Source organism: Hypanus sabinus, chromosome 31, assembly GCF_030144855.1.
Source record: "Hypanus sabinus isolate sHypSab1 chromosome 31, sHypSab1.hap1, whole genome shotgun sequence".
Classification (NCBI taxonomy): Eukaryota; Metazoa; Chordata; class Chondrichthyes; order Myliobatiformes; family Dasyatidae; genus Hypanus; species Hypanus sabinus.
In genome coordinates this window covers 21,116,540-21,135,309 of record NC_082736.1, presented here as the reverse complement: position 1 = coordinate 21,135,309, position 18,770 = coordinate 21,116,540, and the positions used below count along the sequence as shown (strand labels likewise).

General features: G+C 54.0%; 1 protein-coding gene across 6 annotated transcripts in view; it reads right to left on the bottom strand.

Moving 5' to 3' along the window:
- Positions 1–8,564, bottom strand: part of LOC132383941 (EH domain-binding protein 1-like) — a 142,707-nt gene extending 134,143 nt beyond the window's left edge. For 3 of the 6 annotated variants that reach the window (XM_059955127.1, XM_059955131.1, XM_059955130.1), the window contains exon 1: positions 8,066–8,461. In XM_059955127.1, coding sequence (XP_059811110.1) covers positions 8,066–8,169 — 104 coding nt within the window. In that variant the 5' untranslated portion in view covers positions 8,170–8,461. Of the gene's footprint in view, positions 1–8,065 lie in introns of all 6 variants that reach the window. The other 3 variants (XM_059955132.1, XM_059955129.1, XM_059955128.1) reach the window with 3 other exon arrangements.
- Positions 8,565–18,770: the final 10,206 nt, after the last annotated feature.

The following is an 18,770-nucleotide window of genomic DNA, read 5'->3' as shown; positions in this document are numbered from 1 at the left end:
GGCGAGCCAGACGGAGTATAAGGTGTTGTTCCACCAACCTGAGCGTGGGCCGTGGACCGACACAAACTTTTCCTGGTCTAAACACACGGATATACCACGTGCCTCTCCTTCCTCGGGAGGCGACGCAAGCCGGGCACGTCCCCGACGACCCTCGGCAATTTGAACAGAAAGCACCGTACGTGGGAGATTGGGTACGTCAGCTAAGGCAGCTACGGCTGTACCGTGGACAGCATTCTGACTGGCTGCATCGCCGTCTGGTATGGGGAGGGGGGTGCATGGGGCCACTGTACAGGACCAAAAGAAGATAGAGAGTTGTAGAATCAGTCAGCTCCATCATGACCACTGACCTCCATGGATGTCTTCACAAAGTGATGCCTCAGAAAGGCAGCGTCCATCATTAAGGACCCCCAGCACCCAGGACATGCCCTCTTCTCACTGCTGCCATCAGGGAGGGGGTACAGGAGCCTGAAGACACACACTCAGCGATTCAGGAACAGCTTCTTCCCCTTTGCCATCAGGGAGGGGGTACAGGAGTCTGAAGACACACACTCAACGATTCAGGGACAGCTTCTTCCCCTCTGCCATCAGGGAGGAGGTACAGGAGCCTGAAGACACAAACTCAGCGATTCAGGAACAGCTTCTTCCCCTTTGCCATCAGGGAGGAGGTACAGGAGCCTGAAGACACACACTCAGCGATTCAGGAACAGCTTCTTCCCCTCTGCCATCAGGGAGGAGGTACAGGAGCCTGAAGACACACACTCAATGATTCAGGGACAGCTTCTTCCCCTCTGCCATCAGGGAGGGGGTACAGGAGCCTGAAGACACACACTCAACGATTCAGGGACAGCCTCTTCCCTCTGCCATCAGGGAGGAGGTACAGGAGCCTGAAGACACACACTCAGCGATTCAGGAACAGCTTCTTCCCCTCTGCCATCAGGGAGGGGGTACAGGAGCCTGAAGACACACACTCAGCGATTCAGGAACAGCTTCTTCCCCTCTGCCATACGATTTCTGAATGAATATTGACCCCATGAACTCTACCTCTATTTTTTTTAAAAAAGGGTAAGTACTTCAAAAACAGAACTTTACCTTAACTATTTAATATATGTACATATACAGTTTTTCCTCTGTTATCATGTATTGTACTGATCTGCTGCTAAGTTAACAAATTTCACAACACATGCCGGTGATAATAAACCTGATTCTGATACCAGCAACTCCCCCGCTGACTGTCTCTACCTCCCGCTGCCTCTGTAAAGCGGCCAGCATAATCAAAGAACCCCCTCCCCACCCCCCCAATAGGCAGGAGACACAAATGCTTGATAAATCATTCCACCAGGCCCAAGGACAGCTTCTGTCCCGCCGTTACGTTCTCATCTTTTGAAATGCGCTCTCATGATTTCAGAAACTTGCGCCGCCCCGGGAAGGTGTGCCGGAGGGAGATTTCCCGCCGTGCTCGGCCTGGCGGCATCCCTGCCCTGAAAGTCCACGACGGGACGGTGCAGCGGGAGATTTGCTAAATCCCACTCACGCCGTTGCTGTCCCGGAAGTACCTAAACGCCAGCCTCCCTCCGTCTACACGTCTCGCCGTTTCGGTAACGCAGCCGGGATAATCGAAGAACCCCCCCCCCCCATCCCCACCTAACCTGGATGCTCCCTCCCCCGGCGGTCAGTAGATACGGAGGCTGGAGAACACATGCCACCGGGCCGGGGGCGGGGGGGGGGGGGGTCGGCTCGTTAGCGGGTGGCTAGTACAACCTTTCGCTTGGCTCATTCCCCACCGCTGTCTTTAAGGAGTTTGCACGCTCTCCCCCCCGTGACTGGTCGGGTTTTCCCCTGGTCCCCTCCCACAGTCCCAAAGACCTACCGGTCGGGAGGTTGATTGGTAATTGTAAATTGTCCTGTGATTAGGCAGGGGTTAAATCGGGGAGATGGCTGGGCAACGCGGCTAGATGGGCCTGTTCAATAGACAGTAGGTGCAGGAGAAGGCCATTCGGCCCTTTGAGCCAGCGCTACCATTCACTGTTATCATGGCTGATCATCCACAATCAGTACCCCGTTCCTGCCCTCTCCCCATATCCCTTGACCCCGCTATCTATAAGAGCTCTCTCTTTCTTGAAAGCATGCAGAGAATTGGCCTCCACTGCCTTCTGGGGCAGAGCATTCCACAGATCCACAACTCTCTGGGTGAAAAAGTTTTTCCTCAACTCCGTTCTAAATGGCCTACCCCTTATTCTTAAACTGTGGCCTCTGGTTCTGGACTCCCCCAACATCGGGAACATTTTTCCTGCCTCTAGCGTGTCCAATCCCTTAATAATTTTATATGTTTCAATCAGATCCCGACTCATCCTTCTAAATTCCAGTGTATACAAGCCCAGTAGCTCCAATCTTTCAACATATGACAGTCCTGCCATTCCGGGAATTAACCTCGTGAACCTATGCTGCACTCCCTCAATAGCAAGAATGTCCTTCCTCAAATTTGGAGACCAAAACTGCACACAATACTCCAGGTGTGGTCTCACCAGGGCCCTGTACAGCTGCAGAAGGACCTCTTTACTCCTATACTCAACTCCCCTTGTTATGAAGGCCAACACGCCATTCGCTTTCTTCACTGCCTGCTGTACCTGCATGCTTACTTTCAATGACTGATGAACAAGGACACATAGATCTCATTGTACTTTCCTTTTCCTAACTTGACACCATTCAGATAGTAATCTTCCTTCCTGGTCTTGCCACCAAAGTGGATAATCTCACATTTATCCACATTAAACTGCATCTGCCATGCATCTGCCCACTCACCCAACCTGTCCAAGTCACCCTGCATTCTTCTAGCATCCTCCTCACATTCACACTGCCACCCAGCTTTGTGTCATCTGCAAATTTGCTAATGTTACTTTTAATCCCTTCATCTAAATCATTAATGTATATTGTAAATAGCTGCGGTCCCAGCACCGAGCCTTGCGGTACCCCACTAGACACTGCCTGCCATTCTGAAAAGGACCTGTTAATCCCTTCTCTTTGTTTCCTGTCTGCCAACCAATTTTCTGTCCATGCCAGTACCCTACCCCCAATATGCTGTGCTCTAATTTTGCCCAATCATCTCCTATGTGGGACCTTATCAAAGGCTCTCTGAAAGTCCAGGTACACTACATCCACTGGCTCCCCCTTGTCTATTTTCATGGTTACATCCTCAAAAAATTCCAGAAGATTAGTCAAGCATGATTTCCCCTTCGTAAAACCATGGTGACTCAGACCGATCCTGTTACTGCTACCTAAATGTGCCGCTATTTCATCTTTTATAACTGACTCCAGCATCTTCCCCACCACTGATGTCAGGCTAACTGGTCTATAATTTGCTGTTTTCTCTCTTAAAAAGTGGGATAACACTAACTATCCTCCAATCCTCAGGAACTGATCCTGAATCTATAGAACATTGGAAAATGATTACCAATGCGTCCACGATTTCTAGAGCCATGTCCTTACCCTGGGATGCGGACCATCAGGCCCTGGGGGTTTATCAGCTTTCAGTCCCATCAGTCTACCCAACACCATTTTCTGCCTGATATGAATTTCCTTCAATTCCTCTGTTACCCTAGGTCCTCTGGCCACTATTACATCTGTGTCTTCTCTAGTGAAGACAGATCCAAAGTACCTGTTCAACTCGTCTGCCATTTCCTTGTTCCCCATAATAAATTCACCTGTTTCTGCCTTCAAGGGCCCAACTTTGGTCTTAACTAATTTTTTCCTCTTCACATAGCTAAAGAAGCTTTTACTATCCTCCTTTATATTCTTGGCTAGTTTACCCTCGTACCTCATCTTTTCTCCCAGTATTGCCTTTTTAATTATCTTCTGTTGCTCTTTAAAAGTTTCCCAATCCTCTGGCTTCCCACTCATCTTTGCTTTGTTATACATTTATTTTTATACTGTCCTTGACTTCTCTTGTCAGCCACGGTTGCCCCCTACTCTCCTTAGAATCTTTATTCCTCTTTGGAATGAACTGATCCTGCACCTCCTTTATTATTCCCAGAAATACCTGCCATTGTTGTTCCACTGTCATCCCCGCTAGGGTACCCTTCCAGTCAACTTTGGCTAGCTCCTCTCTCATGGCTCCATAGCCCCTTTCTTCAACTGTAATACTGACAATTCCGATTTTCCCTTCTCCCTCTCAAATTGTAGATTAAAACTTATATCATTGTCACTAACTCCTAATGGCTCCTTTACCTCATGTTCCTTTATCAAATCCGATTCATTACACAACAATAGATCCAGAATTGCCTTCTCCCTGGTAGGCTCCAGTACAAGCTGCTCAAACAATCCATCTCAGAGGCACTCCACAAACTCCCTTTCTTGGGGTCCAGTACCAACCTGATTCTCCCAGTCTACCTGCATGCTGAAATCCCCCATTACAACCGTAGTATTTGCACTGTATCCCAATAAATGAAAGCCAGCTCCTACCAGACTCGGGAACACGTGCTAACTACTCTCCGCTGAACATCGACGGCTCCTCGGTAGAGATCGTTAACAGCACCAAATTTCCTGGTGTTCACCCGGCGAAGAATCTCGCCTGGTCCGTCAACACCATGTCCAGAGCAAAGAAGGCCCGGCAGCGTCTCTACTTTCTGCGAAGGCTGAGGAAAGTCCATCTCCCACCCCCCATCCCCATCCTCATCACATTCTACAGGGGTTGTATCGAGAGCAGTGAATCTCCCCCCCCCCCATCCCCATCACATTCTACAGGGGTTGAATCGAGAGCAGTGAATCTCCCCCCGCCCCATCCCCATCACATTCTACAGGGGTTGTATCGAGAGCAGTGAATCTACCCCCCCCCATCCCCATCACATTCTACAGGGGTTGTATCGAGAGCAGTGAATCTCCCCCCGCCCCATCCCCATCACATTCTACAGGGGTTGTATCGAGAGCAGTGAATCTCCCTCCCCCCATCCCCATCACATTCTACAGGGGTTGTATCGAGAGCAGTGAATCTCCCCCCCATCCCCATCACATTCTACAGGGGTTGTATCGAGAGCAGTGAATCTCCACCCCCATCCTCATCACATTCTACAGGGGTTGTATCAAGAGCAGTGAATCTCCCCCCCCCCCCCCCCATCCTCATCACATTCTACAGGGGTTGTATCGAGAGCAGTGAATCTCCCCCCCCCCATCCTCATCACATTCTACAGGGGTTGTATTGAGAGCAGTGAATCTCCCCCCCCCCATCACATTCTACAGGGGTTGTATCGAGAGCAGTGAATCTCCACCCCCCCATCCTCATCACATTCTACAGGAGTTGTATTGAGAGTATCCTGAGCAGCTGCATCACTGCCTGGTTTGGAAATTGCACCGTCTCGGATCGCAAGACCCTGTAGCGGATAGTGAGGTCAGCTGAGAAGATCATCGGGGTCTCTCTTCCCGCCATCACGGACATTTACACTACACACTGCATCCGCAAAGGAAACAGCATTATGAAGGACCCCTCATACAATCTCTTCTCCCTCCTGCCGTCTGGGAAAAGGCACCGGTGCATTCGGGCTCTCATGACCAGACTATGTAACAGTTTTTTCCCCCCAAGCTATCAGACTCCTCAATACCCAGAGCCTGGACTGACACCAACCTACACACAAACACACACTGATGCACTCAACTGAACACTACTCTACTCCCTTTACAATTTTTGCTAATTTCTTTCTCAATTCCTGTTAAAACATTGTTTACATTTACATCATTTATTACTATATTGTAATTTGCCCTTTACTGTGCCGATTGTCTTGTTTATTAATTATTGTACTGTCTTGCACTGTATAGTGCACCTTATGTAGTCTTGTGTAGGTCTGAAGTCTCATGTAGTTTTGTGTTGTTTCACGTAGTCGTGTAGTTTTGTGTTGTTTCAGGTAGTCTGGTGTAGTTTTGTGTCGTTTCGGGTAGTCTGGTGTAGTTTTGTGTCGTTTCAGGTAGTCTGGTGTAGTTTTGTGTTGTTTCAGGTAGTCTGGTGTAGTTTTGTGTTGTTTCAGGTAGTCTGGTGTAGTTTTGTGTAGCATCATGGTCCTGGAGGAACGTTGTTTTGTTTTTACTGTACTGCACCAGCAGTTATGGTTGAAATGACATGAACCCGTTACTCTGTTTGGGGCAGCAATGAAGGTCGTTCATCTCTGGCGACGTTCAGGGCCTCCTGCACCTGTCAGTAGCTTCCTCTTGGCTTTCACTATCTCCCGGGCGGAGACTCAGAAACACCAACACCCAGGTGCAGAAGGAGCCTTCCTTGCTGTCTCCCTAATGGTTTTGTCTGAACCAGTCAGGGTTGTTCAGCCCTGAACCTGGCGGGCCGGTCGACCACTCTTAGTCTGACCTCTAACCTTTGACCCGTCTGGCACGCCAAGAACTGAAGCACAAAGCCCTGACTCCAGCCAGCACAGCCCTCCAGACCCAACAGTAAGGCCGTGGTCCTCTTGGAGAGAAAGGATTGAGTATTGAACTCCTTATCCGGTTCAATACGTCCTTTGCAACTTCACCCTAACCTGCGCTCCGTGTTCTCCGTAACTCTCACTAAATCAGTGCACTCACCTACGGTATGATCAGCATGGATGACACGCAGAAAAGCAGATAGAAACACGGAAAACCTGCAGCACAATACAGGCCCTTCGTCCCACAATGCTGTGCTGAACGTTTCCTTCCTTTAGAAATTACCTGTGGTTACCCTCTACTTTTCCAAGGTCAACATCCCTGTCCAGGAGACTCTTAAAAGACCCTGTACTATATCTCAATACCGGAGAGGGTAAGAAGCCAACTACCAATACCAGAGAAGAGTTCCCTGGAACACGTTTATGCATTTCTCAAACTTCCAGTAATTACCTCTTCTCCTTCATCATTCCCCATTCCCCTCTCTCACCTTAGTGCCTCCCCCTTCCCTTTCTTCCGTAGTCTCCTGTCAGATTTATTTACCGATTGAGATACAGCGTGGAACCGGGCAGTTTAAAGTGACCAATTAACCTACTGGACGTTCCTCTTCGGGCTGCAGGGGGGAAACCCACGCAGTCGTGGGTAGGACGGGCAGACTCCTGACAGGCCGAATGGTCACACGGAGGCATTTGACAACAGACAGGAAGTAATGACCATGGTTGGGCCACTAAAGAGGCCATTCAGCACAATGGATTCATACTAGCCCCCAGCCACGATTTCTGTCCACCCCATGAGCCCTCACTTTGAGTGCTGAGACAATTGTGTCCCCCTCCCTCCCCGCCCCTTCTGTGCCCACCCCCCCATCACTTGATCCGTGATCCACTGCCCCCATCCAGACTGGCCCCCCTCCCCAGTCATCTTCAAGTAAGCCATTCGACCCCTCTGTTTTAAAGGGGAAGGGTTCCAAACCCCATCCTCCCCTCCACAGAGGGTATATAGAACGAGCTGTCAGAGGCAGCGGGTATGAAGACAATTGGGCGAGTATGTACACAGATGGCCCCGGACGTGTGGGGGGGCCGACAGCCCGTTTCCGAGCTGTGACTTTTCAGTTGCAGTTCCCCATCACGTACCACCAACTCACGGATGAAACTCGGCGCTGGCCCTTCGGCCCGTCCTGCCTGCACTGACCTCTGAACCAGCCTGCCAGCCACGTCTCGCCTTACGATCGCTCCGTTGCCTGCGATCTGCCCCTCCCCACGGCCTTCGGGGCATTTACCCGCCGAGAAAGGACACCCCCCCCCCGCCCCAAGTTAAAGACTCCTTTTATTTTGACTGTCCTGGGAGCGGTTCTCTCACTGACAGCTCCCCTCCGTCTACGGGGGGTGGGGGTGACATCCCGTCCTCTGTCACCCGAGCCATCTCCCCTCTCTCAAGGAGGGCAGACCGCTCCCCCCCCACCCCACCCCGCCGCCACCAGCAAAAGTTTTAACACACCCACCCCCCGGAGAAGCCAAAAGGGGTTGCAATTATAACGACAGCCAGACATGACGCCGACAGGCAATTCACTTCCTTAATCTCTCGCCCCAGGTTTAAAAAACAACTCGGAATAAAGTGCACATCCGCTCCCCCGAACAGCGCCGACGCTCCCGAAAGTTAGTAGAAGCAAACTTACCATTTCTTGGTGCATTCGACGGTCAGCTCTTGATAGGAGGCGACGAAGCGAAACTTGAAGGCTCGCTTGTTAACCCTCTGGAGCCGCTTCCACACCGAAGTCATCGCGGCGGGGAGAGCTGCGCTGTCAGCGAGCGAGGGCGGGAGCGGCGGACCGGTGAGGCAGTGTCCTCGCCGGCAGATGCCCCCATACGCGCTCCAGAGACAGAGCGAGTGCGGGCGAGCCAAGGGTAAGTGAAACTCAAGGCGGCTTCTCCCCGCCCCGGGCAGTTCCAGCCCCTCCTGCCGGCTCCCCCTCTCGCCGCCGACCCCGGACCACGTGCGGCGAGTGAATGACAGGACAAGACTTTGCTTCGAGTCAAGGGTGAGTCCCGTCCCTCCCCCTCCCACCCCTCACTCCCTCACTCCCTCCCTCCCTCCCTCTGATCACTGACAGGACCCGCAGGCGGCCAATCACCGGCCGCCTCGGCAGAGTTTATTGTTAAAACACCCAGGCAGAGGAAACTGGCAGAAAACTTGTACGTGCGGGGGGGAGGGAGAGGAGGAAGTGAGGGAGGAGGAGTAGGAAAGGGGTGAGGGTGGCAGAGGGAGGGGAGGAAGGTTGGGGAGAGAAGGAGAGGGAGGGAGATAGGGTGAGAAAGAGAGGTAGGAGGGGGAATGAGGGAAGAAGGAGGGAGAGATAAAGGGAAAGAGGTAGAAGAGGAAGGAAGGTGAGAGAAGAGGGGGGAGTAGGAAAGGGGCGAAGGTGGGGGAGGGAGGGTAGGAGGGGTGAGAGAGGGAAAGAGGAAGGGTGGGAAGAAGGGAGAGGAGAGGAATGTAGGATAAAGAGGGGAAGGGGAGAGGAGGGGTAAGGGAGGGTAGGAGGGGGGAGAGAGAGAGAGACAGGGGAACTAAGGAAGATAAGAGAGGAGGGGAAGGAAGAATAGAGAGGAAGAGGAGAGAGGAGGGAAGACAGGGAGGGTTGGGGAAAAAGGGAGGGGGAATGAAGGAAGGCAAAGAGAAAGGGGAAGAAACGAGAGAGATGATGGGAAGGAAGGAGAGAGAGTTGGGGAGGAAGAGAGAATGGGAAGGGAGGGTGGAAGGAAAGAGAGTGGAGGGGAAGGCAGAGGGGAAAGGAAGGGGGGAAGGAGGAGGAGGGAAAGAATGAGAGTGGGGAAGGGGAGAGGGTGGTAGGAAGGAGAGAGGGAAGGTGGAATGAAAGGGAGAGGGGAAGGAAGGCTGAGAGGAGGGGCAGGAAGGAGAGAGGGAAAAGTAGAGGTGAGTGAGAGAGGAGGGAGGAGGAGATGGAAGCGTTGAGGAAGGAGGAGAGAAAGGAGAGAGAGGAGAGTGGATGGACGGAGTTGGGGAGAGGGGAGAGACGGAGGGAAAATCGAGAGTGGGAGGGGAGCGGATGGATGGACAGGGAGGGGAGGGAGGGACAGATCGTGAGAGAGAGATCATGAGCAGATGAAAGCGGGAAGGAGAGAAAGAGGGAGAGAGGCCGAGGGAGAAAGGCTGGCAGGCAGCAACGGGCAGCGCGAGGTGACAGTTACATCCATTGTGTACAGCCACCACAGGGAGGCCATTCAGCCCCTCGATTTCTGCCCCCCTGTACACCCCTCCCTCTGTGCTGCAGTTTGCGGGGAGTGGGGGGAGGAGGTATCAGTTCTATTTGTTGTACCAGTGTGCGCTTACATTGACTGAGTTAATATCCCCCCCTTCATTAAATAAGGAGGGCCAAGCCATACACGAGTCCCAGTGCACACAGTGTCTGAGTGAACGTGCTTTCCTTCGAGGGCCACACATTCATTACAAGATATTGGAGTATTGAGTCCAGGCCACCATTCCATCATGACTAACTTCACCCAAGAGCTGGCCTCCTGAGAGCTGATGAGCTCCACAGACTCTCCTCCCTCCGGCTGAAGGAATCTTTCCCCTCCGTCCCCTCTGAGGTCCTGGACTTTCCCGCCATGGGAAGCACCCTCTCCACGTTCACTCCGTTTCGGCCCTTCTAAACGGGGGACAGGCTGCAGGCGCGGCAATTCCAGAGCAATGCCCACGAAATGCTGGAAAGACTCAGCAGGTCAGGCAGCATCCACGGGGGTGAATAAGCAGTCAATGTCTCGGGCCGAGGGCCTTCTTCAGGACTGAGGACCTCCGACGTTCGATAGGTTTCAGTGAGATTCCAGCCCCCCCCGATCTTCTAAACGCCACCAAGAGCCGCCAAATGCTCCTCGTATGTTAACCCTTTCATTCACTGCTGACTCAGGTGCAGACCACTGGGGAGCCCAGGTACCTGTACAGCAACTCACCACCACAGGGAAGCAGATGCCTCCCAAAGCTTCTCCCAAGCCTCACTGCTGGGTGATGCCCAGTGGCGAGTGGGCTGAGAGGTGGCAGATGCAGTTTAACCCGCGGAAGACGACCCTGGGAAGGCCGACCGGGAATGCAGAGCACTCCCTTCCTCTCCTATCAGGCTCCCTCCTCTGCTGGCGCTGTTCACCTTGCCCACCTATCGCCTCCCAGCCTCGCGCTTCCTTCCCTGTCCCTCCCTCACCTGGTCTCACCTATCACCTGCCAGCTTGTACTTCTCCCCGCCCCCACCTTCTTACTTGGGCTTCTAACCCCCCCACACCCACTGGTCAGCTTTCCTTTCCAGTCCTGAAGAAACGTCGGCTGTTTATTCATTTCCACAGATGCTGCCCGAACTGCTGAGTTCCCCCTGCACTTTATCAATTATCAATTTATAAAGTCGCTTTTATTCTAATTTCATCCATAACTGCTGATTATGCACAGTAAAAACAAAACGACATCCCTCCAGACCCTGGTACGACATGAAACAACACAAAACTACACCAGAATACCTGAAACAACACAAAACTACACCAGAATACCTGAAACAACACTAAACTACACCAGACTACCTGAAACGACACTAAACTACACCAGAATACCCGAAACAACACAAAACTACACCAGAATACCCGAAACAACACAAAACTACACCAGAATACCTGAAACAACACAAAACTACACCAGAATACCTGAAACAACACAAAACTACACCAGAATACCTGAAACGACACTAAACTACACTAGACTACCTGAAACGACACTAAACTACACTAGACTACCCGAAACGACACAAAACTACACTAGACTACCCGAAACGACACAAAACTACACTAGACTACCCGAAACGACACAAAACTACACCAGAATACCTGAAACAACACAAAACTACACCAGAATACCTGAAACAACACTAAACTACACCAGACTACCTGAAACGACACTAAACTACACTAGACTACCCGAAACGACACAAAACTACACTAGACTACCCGAAACGACACAAAACTACACTAGACTACCCGAAACGACACAAAACTACACTAGACTACCCGAAACAAAACAAAACTACACTAGACTACCTGAAACAACACAAAACTACACCAGACTACCCGAAACAACACAAAACTACACTAGACTACCCGAAACGACACAAAACTACACTAGACTACCCGAAACGACACAAAACTACACTAGACTACCCGAAACAACACAAAACTACACTAGACTACCCGAAACAACACAAAACTACACCAGACTACCTGAAACAACACAAAACTACACTAGACTACCTGAAACAACACAAAACTACACTAGACTACACTACCTGAAACGACACTAAACCACACTAGACGACGTGAGGGTGTGCGGTGTATCAGGGGTAAGGTGTGTGTCAGTTTCACAGTGAGCAGTGTGGGGAGTACGGGTGTCACGGTGAGTGTGTGCGGTGAATCGGTCAAACAGTGAGGGGTGCAGGTGTGTCACAGTAAAGGGTGAGGGGTGTATCAGTGTCACAGTGAGGGGTGAGGGATGTATCGGTGTCCCGGTGAGGGGTGAGGTGTGTCGGTGTCACAGTGTGGGGTTTGGGGAGTGTCAATGTCACAGTGAGGTGTGTGGGGTGTGTCCCTGTCACACTGAGGGATGTGGGATGTGTCAGTGTCACAGTGGGGGGTGTGGGGAGTGTCAGTGTCACAGTGAGGGGTGTGGGGTGTGATGGTGTCTCAGTGAGTAGAGTGGAGTGTGTCGGTGTCACAGTGTGGGGTGTGGGATCTGTCGGTGTCACAGTGTGGGGTGTGGGATCTGTCGGTGTCACAGTGTGGGGTGTGTCAATGTCACGGTGAGGGTGAGGTGTGTGTCAGTGTAACAGTGGGTGGAGTGGAATGTGTCAGTGCCACGGTGATGGGGTGTGGAGAGTGTCAGTGTCACAGTGAGGGGTGTGGAGAGTGTCAGTGTCACAGTGAGGGGTGTGGGGTGTGTCAGTGTCACAGTGAGGGGTGTGGAGAGTGTCAGTGTCACGGTGATGGGGTGTGGAGAGTGTCAGTGTCAAAGTGAGGGGTGTGGGGTGTGTCAGTGTGACAGTGAGGGGTGTGGGGCATGTTGTTGTCACAGTGGGGGGTGTGGTGTGTGTCAGTGTCACGGTGAGGGGAGTGGAGAGTGTCAGTGTCACAGTGAGGGGTGTGGGGTGTGTCAGTGTCACAGTGAGGGGTGTGGAGAGTGTCAGTGTCGCAGTGAGTGTGTGGGGTGTGTCAGTGTCACAGAGAGCGTGAGGGGTGCATCATTGTCACACTGAGGGGTGTGGTAGCGTTGGTGTCATAGTGAGGGGTGTGGGGCATGTCGGTGTCACAGTGAGGGGTGTGGGGTGTGTCTGTGTCACAGTGATGGGTGTGGGGTGTGTCAGTGTCACAGTGAGGGGTGTGGAGAGTGTCAGTGTCACGGTGCAGGGTGTGGGGTGTGTCAGTGACACAGTGAGGGGTGTGTGGTGTGTCAATGTCACAGTCAGGGGTGTGGGGTGTGTCAATGTCACAGTGGGTGGAGTGGAATGTGTCGGTGCCACGGTGATGGGGTGTGGAGAGTGTCAGTGTCAAAGTGAGGGGTGTGGGGTGTGTCAGTGTGACAGTGAGGGGTGTGGGGCATGTTGTTGTCACAGTGGGGGGTGTGGTGTGTGTCAGTGTCACGGTGAGGGGAGTGGAGAGTGTCAGTGTCACAGTGAGGGGTGTGGGGTGTGTCAGTGTCACAGTGAGGGGTGTGGAGAGTGTCAGTGTCGCAGTGAGTGTGTGGGGTGTGTCAGTGTCACAGTGAGGGGTGTGGGGTGTGTCAGTGTCACAGTGAGGGGTGTGGGGCATGTCGGTGTCACAGTGAGGGGTGTGGGGTGTGTCAGTGTCGCAGTGAGTGTGTGGGGTGTGTCAGTGTCACAGAGAGCGTGAGGGGTGCATCATTGTCACACTGAGGGGTGTGGTAGCGTTGGTGTCATAGTGAGGGGTGTGTGATTTGTCGGTGTCTCAGTGTGGGGTGCGTCAGTGTCATGGTGAGGGGTGTGGTGTGAGTCAGTGTCACAGTGAGGGGTGAGTCAGTGTCACAGTGAGGGGTGTGGGGTGAGTCAGTGTCACAGTGAGAGGTGTGGGGTGTGTCGGTGTCACAGTGAGGGGTGTGGGGCATGTCGGTGTCACAGTGTGGGGTGTGGGGAGTGTCAATGTCACAGTGAGGTGTGCGGGGTGTGCCCTGTCACACTGAGGGATGTGGGGTGTGTCAATGTAACGGTGAGGGGTGTGTGGTATGTTGGTGTCACCGTGAGGGGTGTGGGACATGTCGGTGTCACAGTGGGGGGTGTGGGAAGTGTCAGTGTCACAGTGAGGGGTGTGGGGCATGTCGGTGTCACAGTGGGGGGGTGTGGGGCATGTCGGTGTCACAGTGAGGGGTGTGGGGAGTGTCAGTGTCACAGTGAGAGGTGTGGGGAGTGTCAGTGTCACAGTGAGGGGAGTGGGGAGTGTCAGTGTCACAGTGAGAGGTGTGGGACATGTCGGTGTCACAGTGGGGGGTGTGGGGAGTGTCAGTGTCACAGTGAGAGGTGTGGGGAGTGTCAGTGTCACAGTGAGGGGAGTGGGGAGTGTCAGTGTCACAGTGAGAGGTGTGGGACATGTCGGTGTCACAGTGGGGGGTGTGGGAAGTGTCAGTGTCACAGTGAGGGGTGTGGGGCATGTCGGTGTCACAGTGAGGGGTGTGGGGTGTGTCTGTGTCACAGTGAGGGGTGTGGGGGGTGTCAGTGTCACAGTGAGTGGAGTGGAGTGGGTCGGTGTCACAGTGATGAGTGTGGAGAGTGTCAGTGTCACAGTGAGGGGTGTGGGGCATGTCGGTGTCACAGTGTGGGGTGTGGGGAGTGTCAATGTCACAGTGAGGTGTGCGGGGTGTGCCCTGTCACAGTGAGGGGTGTGGGGTGTGATGGTGTCACGGTGAGGGGTGTGGAGAGTGTCGGTGTCACAGTGAGTGGAGTGGGGTGTGTCGGTGTCACAGTGAGGGGTGTGGGGAGTGTCAGTGTCACAGTGAGAGGTGTGGGGAGTGTCAGTGTCACAGTGAGAGGTGTGGGGAGTGTCAGAGTCACAGTGAGGGGTGTGGGGTGTGATGGTGTCACAATGAGGGGTGTGGGGTGTGATGGTGTCACGGTGAGGGGTGTGGGGTGTGTCGGTGTCACAGTGAGGGGTGTGGGGAGTGCCAGTGTCACAGTGAGAGGTGTGTGGTGTGTCAGTGTCACGGTGAGGGGTGTGGAGAGTGTCAGTATCACAGTGAGAGGTGTGTGGTGTGTCGCTGTCACAGTGAGGGGTGTGGAGAGTGTCAGTGTCACGGTGAGGTGTGTGGGGTGTGTCAGTGTCACAGTGAGGGGTGAGGGGTATGTCGGTGTAACAGTGAGGTGTGTGGGGAGTGTCAGTGTCACTGTGAGGGGAGTGGGGTGTGTCGGTGTCACAGTGAGGGGAGTGGGGTGTGTCGGTGTCACAGTGAGGGGTGAGGGGTATGTCGGTGTAACAGTGAGGTGTGTGGGGAGTGTCAGTGTCACTGTGAGGGGTGTGGGGAGTGTCGGTGTCACAGTGAGGGGTGTGTCAGTGTCACAGTTAGGGGCGTGGAGAGTGTCAGTGTCACAGTGATGAGTGTGGAGAGTGTCAGTGTCATAGTGAGGGGTGTGGGGCATGTCGGTGTTACAGTGAGGGGTGTGGGGTGTGTCAGTGTCATAGTGAGGGGTGTGGGGTGTGATGGTGTCACAGTGAGAGGTGTGGGTTGTGTCAGTGTCACAGTGAGGGGTTTGGAGAGTGTCAGTGTCACAGAGGTGTGTGGTATGTTGGTGTCACAGTGAGTGGTGTGGGACATGTCGGTGTCACAGTGGGGGGTGTGGAGTGCGTCTGTGTCACAGTGAGAGGTGAGGGGTATGTCGGTGTATCAGTGAGGTGTGTGGGGAGTGTCGGTGTCACAGTGAGGGGTGTGGGGCATGTCGGTGTCACTGTGGTGGGTGTGTGGTGTGCCAGTATCACAGTGATGAGTGTGGAGAGTGGCAGTGTCAGTGAGGGGTGTGGGGAGTGTCAATGTCACAGTGAGGTGTGTGGGGTGTGCCCTGTCACACTGAGGGATGTGGGGTGTGTCAATGTAACGGTGAGGGGTGTGTGGTATGTTGGTGTCACCGTGAGGGGTGTGGGACATGTCGGTGTCACAGTGGGGGGTGTGGGAAGTGTCAGTGTCACAGTGAGGGGTGTGGGGCATGTCGGTGTTACAGTGGTGGGTGTGGGAAGTGTCAGTGTCACAGTGAGGGGTGTGGGGCATGTCGGTGTAACAGTGGGGGATGTGGGAAGTGTCAGTGTCACAGTGAGGGGTGTGGGGCATGTCGGTGTCACAGTGGGGGGTGTGGGGTGTGTCGGTGTCACAGTGATGAGTGTGGAGAGTGTCAGTGTCATAGTGAGGGGTGTGGGGCATGTCGGTGTTACAGTGAGGGGTGTGGAGAGTGTCAGTGTCATAGTGAGGGGTGTGGGGCATGTCGGTGTCACAGTGAGGGGTGTGGGGTGTGGCAGTGTCAGTGAGGGGTGTGGGGAGTGTCAATGTCACAGTGAGTTGTGTGGGGTGTGCCCTGTCACACTGAGGGATGTGGGGTGTGTCAATGTAACGGTGAGGGGTATGTGGTATGTTGGTGTCACCGTGAGGGGTGTGGGACATGTCGGTGTCACAGTGGGGGGTGTGGGAAGTGTCAGTGTCACAGTGAGGGGTGTGGGGCATGTCGGTGTCACAGTGGGGGGTGTGGGGTGTGTCGGTGTCACAGTGAGTGGAGTGGAGTGGGTCGGTGTCACAGTGATGAGTGTGGAGAGTGTCAGTGTCATAGTGAGGGGTGTGAGGTCTATCGGTGTTACAGAGGAGTGTTGGGTGTGTCTGTGTCACAGTGAGCATGTGGGGGGTGTCAGTGTCACCTTGAGGGGTGTGGAGAGTGTCGGTGTCACAGTGAGTGGTGTGGGACATGTCGGTGTCAAGGTGAGGGGATGGGGAGTGTCAGTGTCACAGTGAGGAGTGAGGGGTATGTCGGTGTAACAGTGAGGTGTGTGGGGAGTGTCAGTGTCACTGTGAGGGGTGTGGGGAGTGTCGGTGTCACAGTGAGGGGTGTGTCAGTGTCACAGTGAGGGGTGTGGGGCATGTCGGTGTCACTGTGGTGGGTGTGGGGTGTGCCAGTATCACAGTGATGAGTGTGGGGAGTGTCGGTGTCACAGTGAGGTCTGTGGGGTGTGCCCTGTCACACTGAGGGATGTGGGGTGTGTCAATATAACGGTGAGGGGTGTGGGACATGTCGGTGTCACAGTGGGGGGTGTGGGAAGTGTCAGTGCCACAGTGAGGGGTGTGGGGCATGTCGGTGTCACTGTGGTGGGTGTGGGGTGTGCCAGTATCACAGTGATGAGTATGGGGAGTGTCGGTGTCACAGTGAGGGGTGTGGGATGTGTCAGTGTCACAGTGAGTGGTGTGGGACATGTCGGTGTCACGGTGAGGGGATGGGGAGTGTCGGTGTCACAGTGAGGGGTGTGGGATGTGTCAGTGTCACAGTGAGGGGAGTGGGGTGTGTCTGTGTGACAGTGAAGGGAGTGTTGTGTCTCCCTGTCACACTGAGTGATGTGGGATGTGTCAATGTAACGGTGAGGGGTGTGTGGAGTGTCAGTGTCACAGTGAGGGGTGTGGGGTGTGTCAGTGTCACCTTGAGGGGTGTGTGGTGTGTCAGTGTCATAGTGAGGGGTGTGGAGTGTGTCGGTGTCACAGTGAGTGGTGTGGGACATGTCGGTGTCACGGTGAGGGGATGGGGAGTGTCAGTGTCACAGTGAGGGGTGAGGGGTATGTCGGTGTAACAGTGAGGTGTGTGGGGAGTGTCAGTGTCACTGTGAGGGGTGTGGGGTGTGTCGGTGTCACAGTGAGGGGTGTGTCAGTGTCACAGTGAGGGGTGTGTCAGTGTCACAGTGAGGGGAGTGGGTTGTGTCTGTGTGACAGTGAAGGGAGTGTTATGTGTCCCTGTCACACTGAGGGATGTGGGATGTGCCAATGTAACGGTGAGGGGTGTGGAGAATGTCGGTGTCACAGTGAGGGGAGTGGGGAGTGTTTGTGTCGCAGTGAGGGGTGTGGGGTGTGTCAGTGTCACAGTGAGGGGTGTGGAGGGTGTCGATATCACAGTGAGGGGAGTGGGGAGTGTCAGTGTCACAGTGTGGGGTGTGTGGTGTGTCAGTGTCACAGTGAGGGGTGTGGAGTGTGTCAGTGTCACAGTGAGGGGTGTGGGGTGTGGGGTGTGTCAGTGTCACAGTGTGGGGTGTGTGGTGTGTCAGTGTCACAGTGAGAGGTGTGGGTTGTGTCAGTGTCACAGTGAGAGGTGAGGGTTGTGTCAGTGTCACAGTGAGTGGTGTGGGGTGTGTCTGTCACGGTGAGGGGAGTGGGGAGTGTCAGTGTCACAGTGTGGGGTGAGGGGTATGTCGGTATCACAGTGAGGTGTGTGGGGTGTGTCAGTGTCACAGTGATGGGTGTGGGGTGTGTCAGTGTCACAGTGAGGAGTGCGGAGAGTGTCAGTGTCATGGTGCAGGGTGTGGGGTGTGTCAGTGACACAGTGAGGGGTGTGTGGTGTGTCAATGTCACAGTCAGGGGTGTGGAGAGTGTCAGTGTCACAGAAAGCGTGAGGGGTGCGTCATTGTCACACTGAGGTGTGGGTAATGTTGGTGTGACAGTGAGGGGTGTGTGATTTGTCGGTGTCTCAGTGTGGGGTGTGTCAGTGTCATGGTGAGGGGTGTGGGGTGTTATGGTGTCACAGTGAGGGTGTCGGGTGTGTCGGTGTCACAGTGAGGGGTGTGAGGTGTGTCGGTGTCACAGTGAGGGGTGTGGGGAGTGTCAATGTCACAGTGAGGTGTGTGGGGTGTGCCCTGTCACACTGAGGGATGTGGGGTGTGTCAATGTAACGGTGAGGGGTGTGGGGTGTTTGGTATGTTGGTGTCACCGTGAGGGGTGTGGGGCATGTCGGTGTCACAGTGAGGGGTGTGAGGTGTGGCCGTGTCAGTGAGGGGTGTGGGGAGTGTCAATGTCACAGTGAGGTGTGTGGGGTGTGCCCTGTCACACTGAGGGATGTGGGGTGTGTCAATGTAACGGTGAGGGGTGTGTGGTATGTTGGTGTCACCGTGAGGGGTGTGGGACATGTCGGTGTCACAGTGGGGGGTGTGGGAAGTGTCAGTGTCACAGTGAGGGGTGTGGGGCATGATGGTGTAACAGTGGGGGGTGTGGGAAGTGTCAGTGTCACAGTGAGGGGCGTGGGGCATGCCGGTGTCACAGTGGGGGGTGTGGGAAGTGTCAGTGTCACAGTGAGGGGTGTGGCGCATGTCGGTGTCACAGTGGTG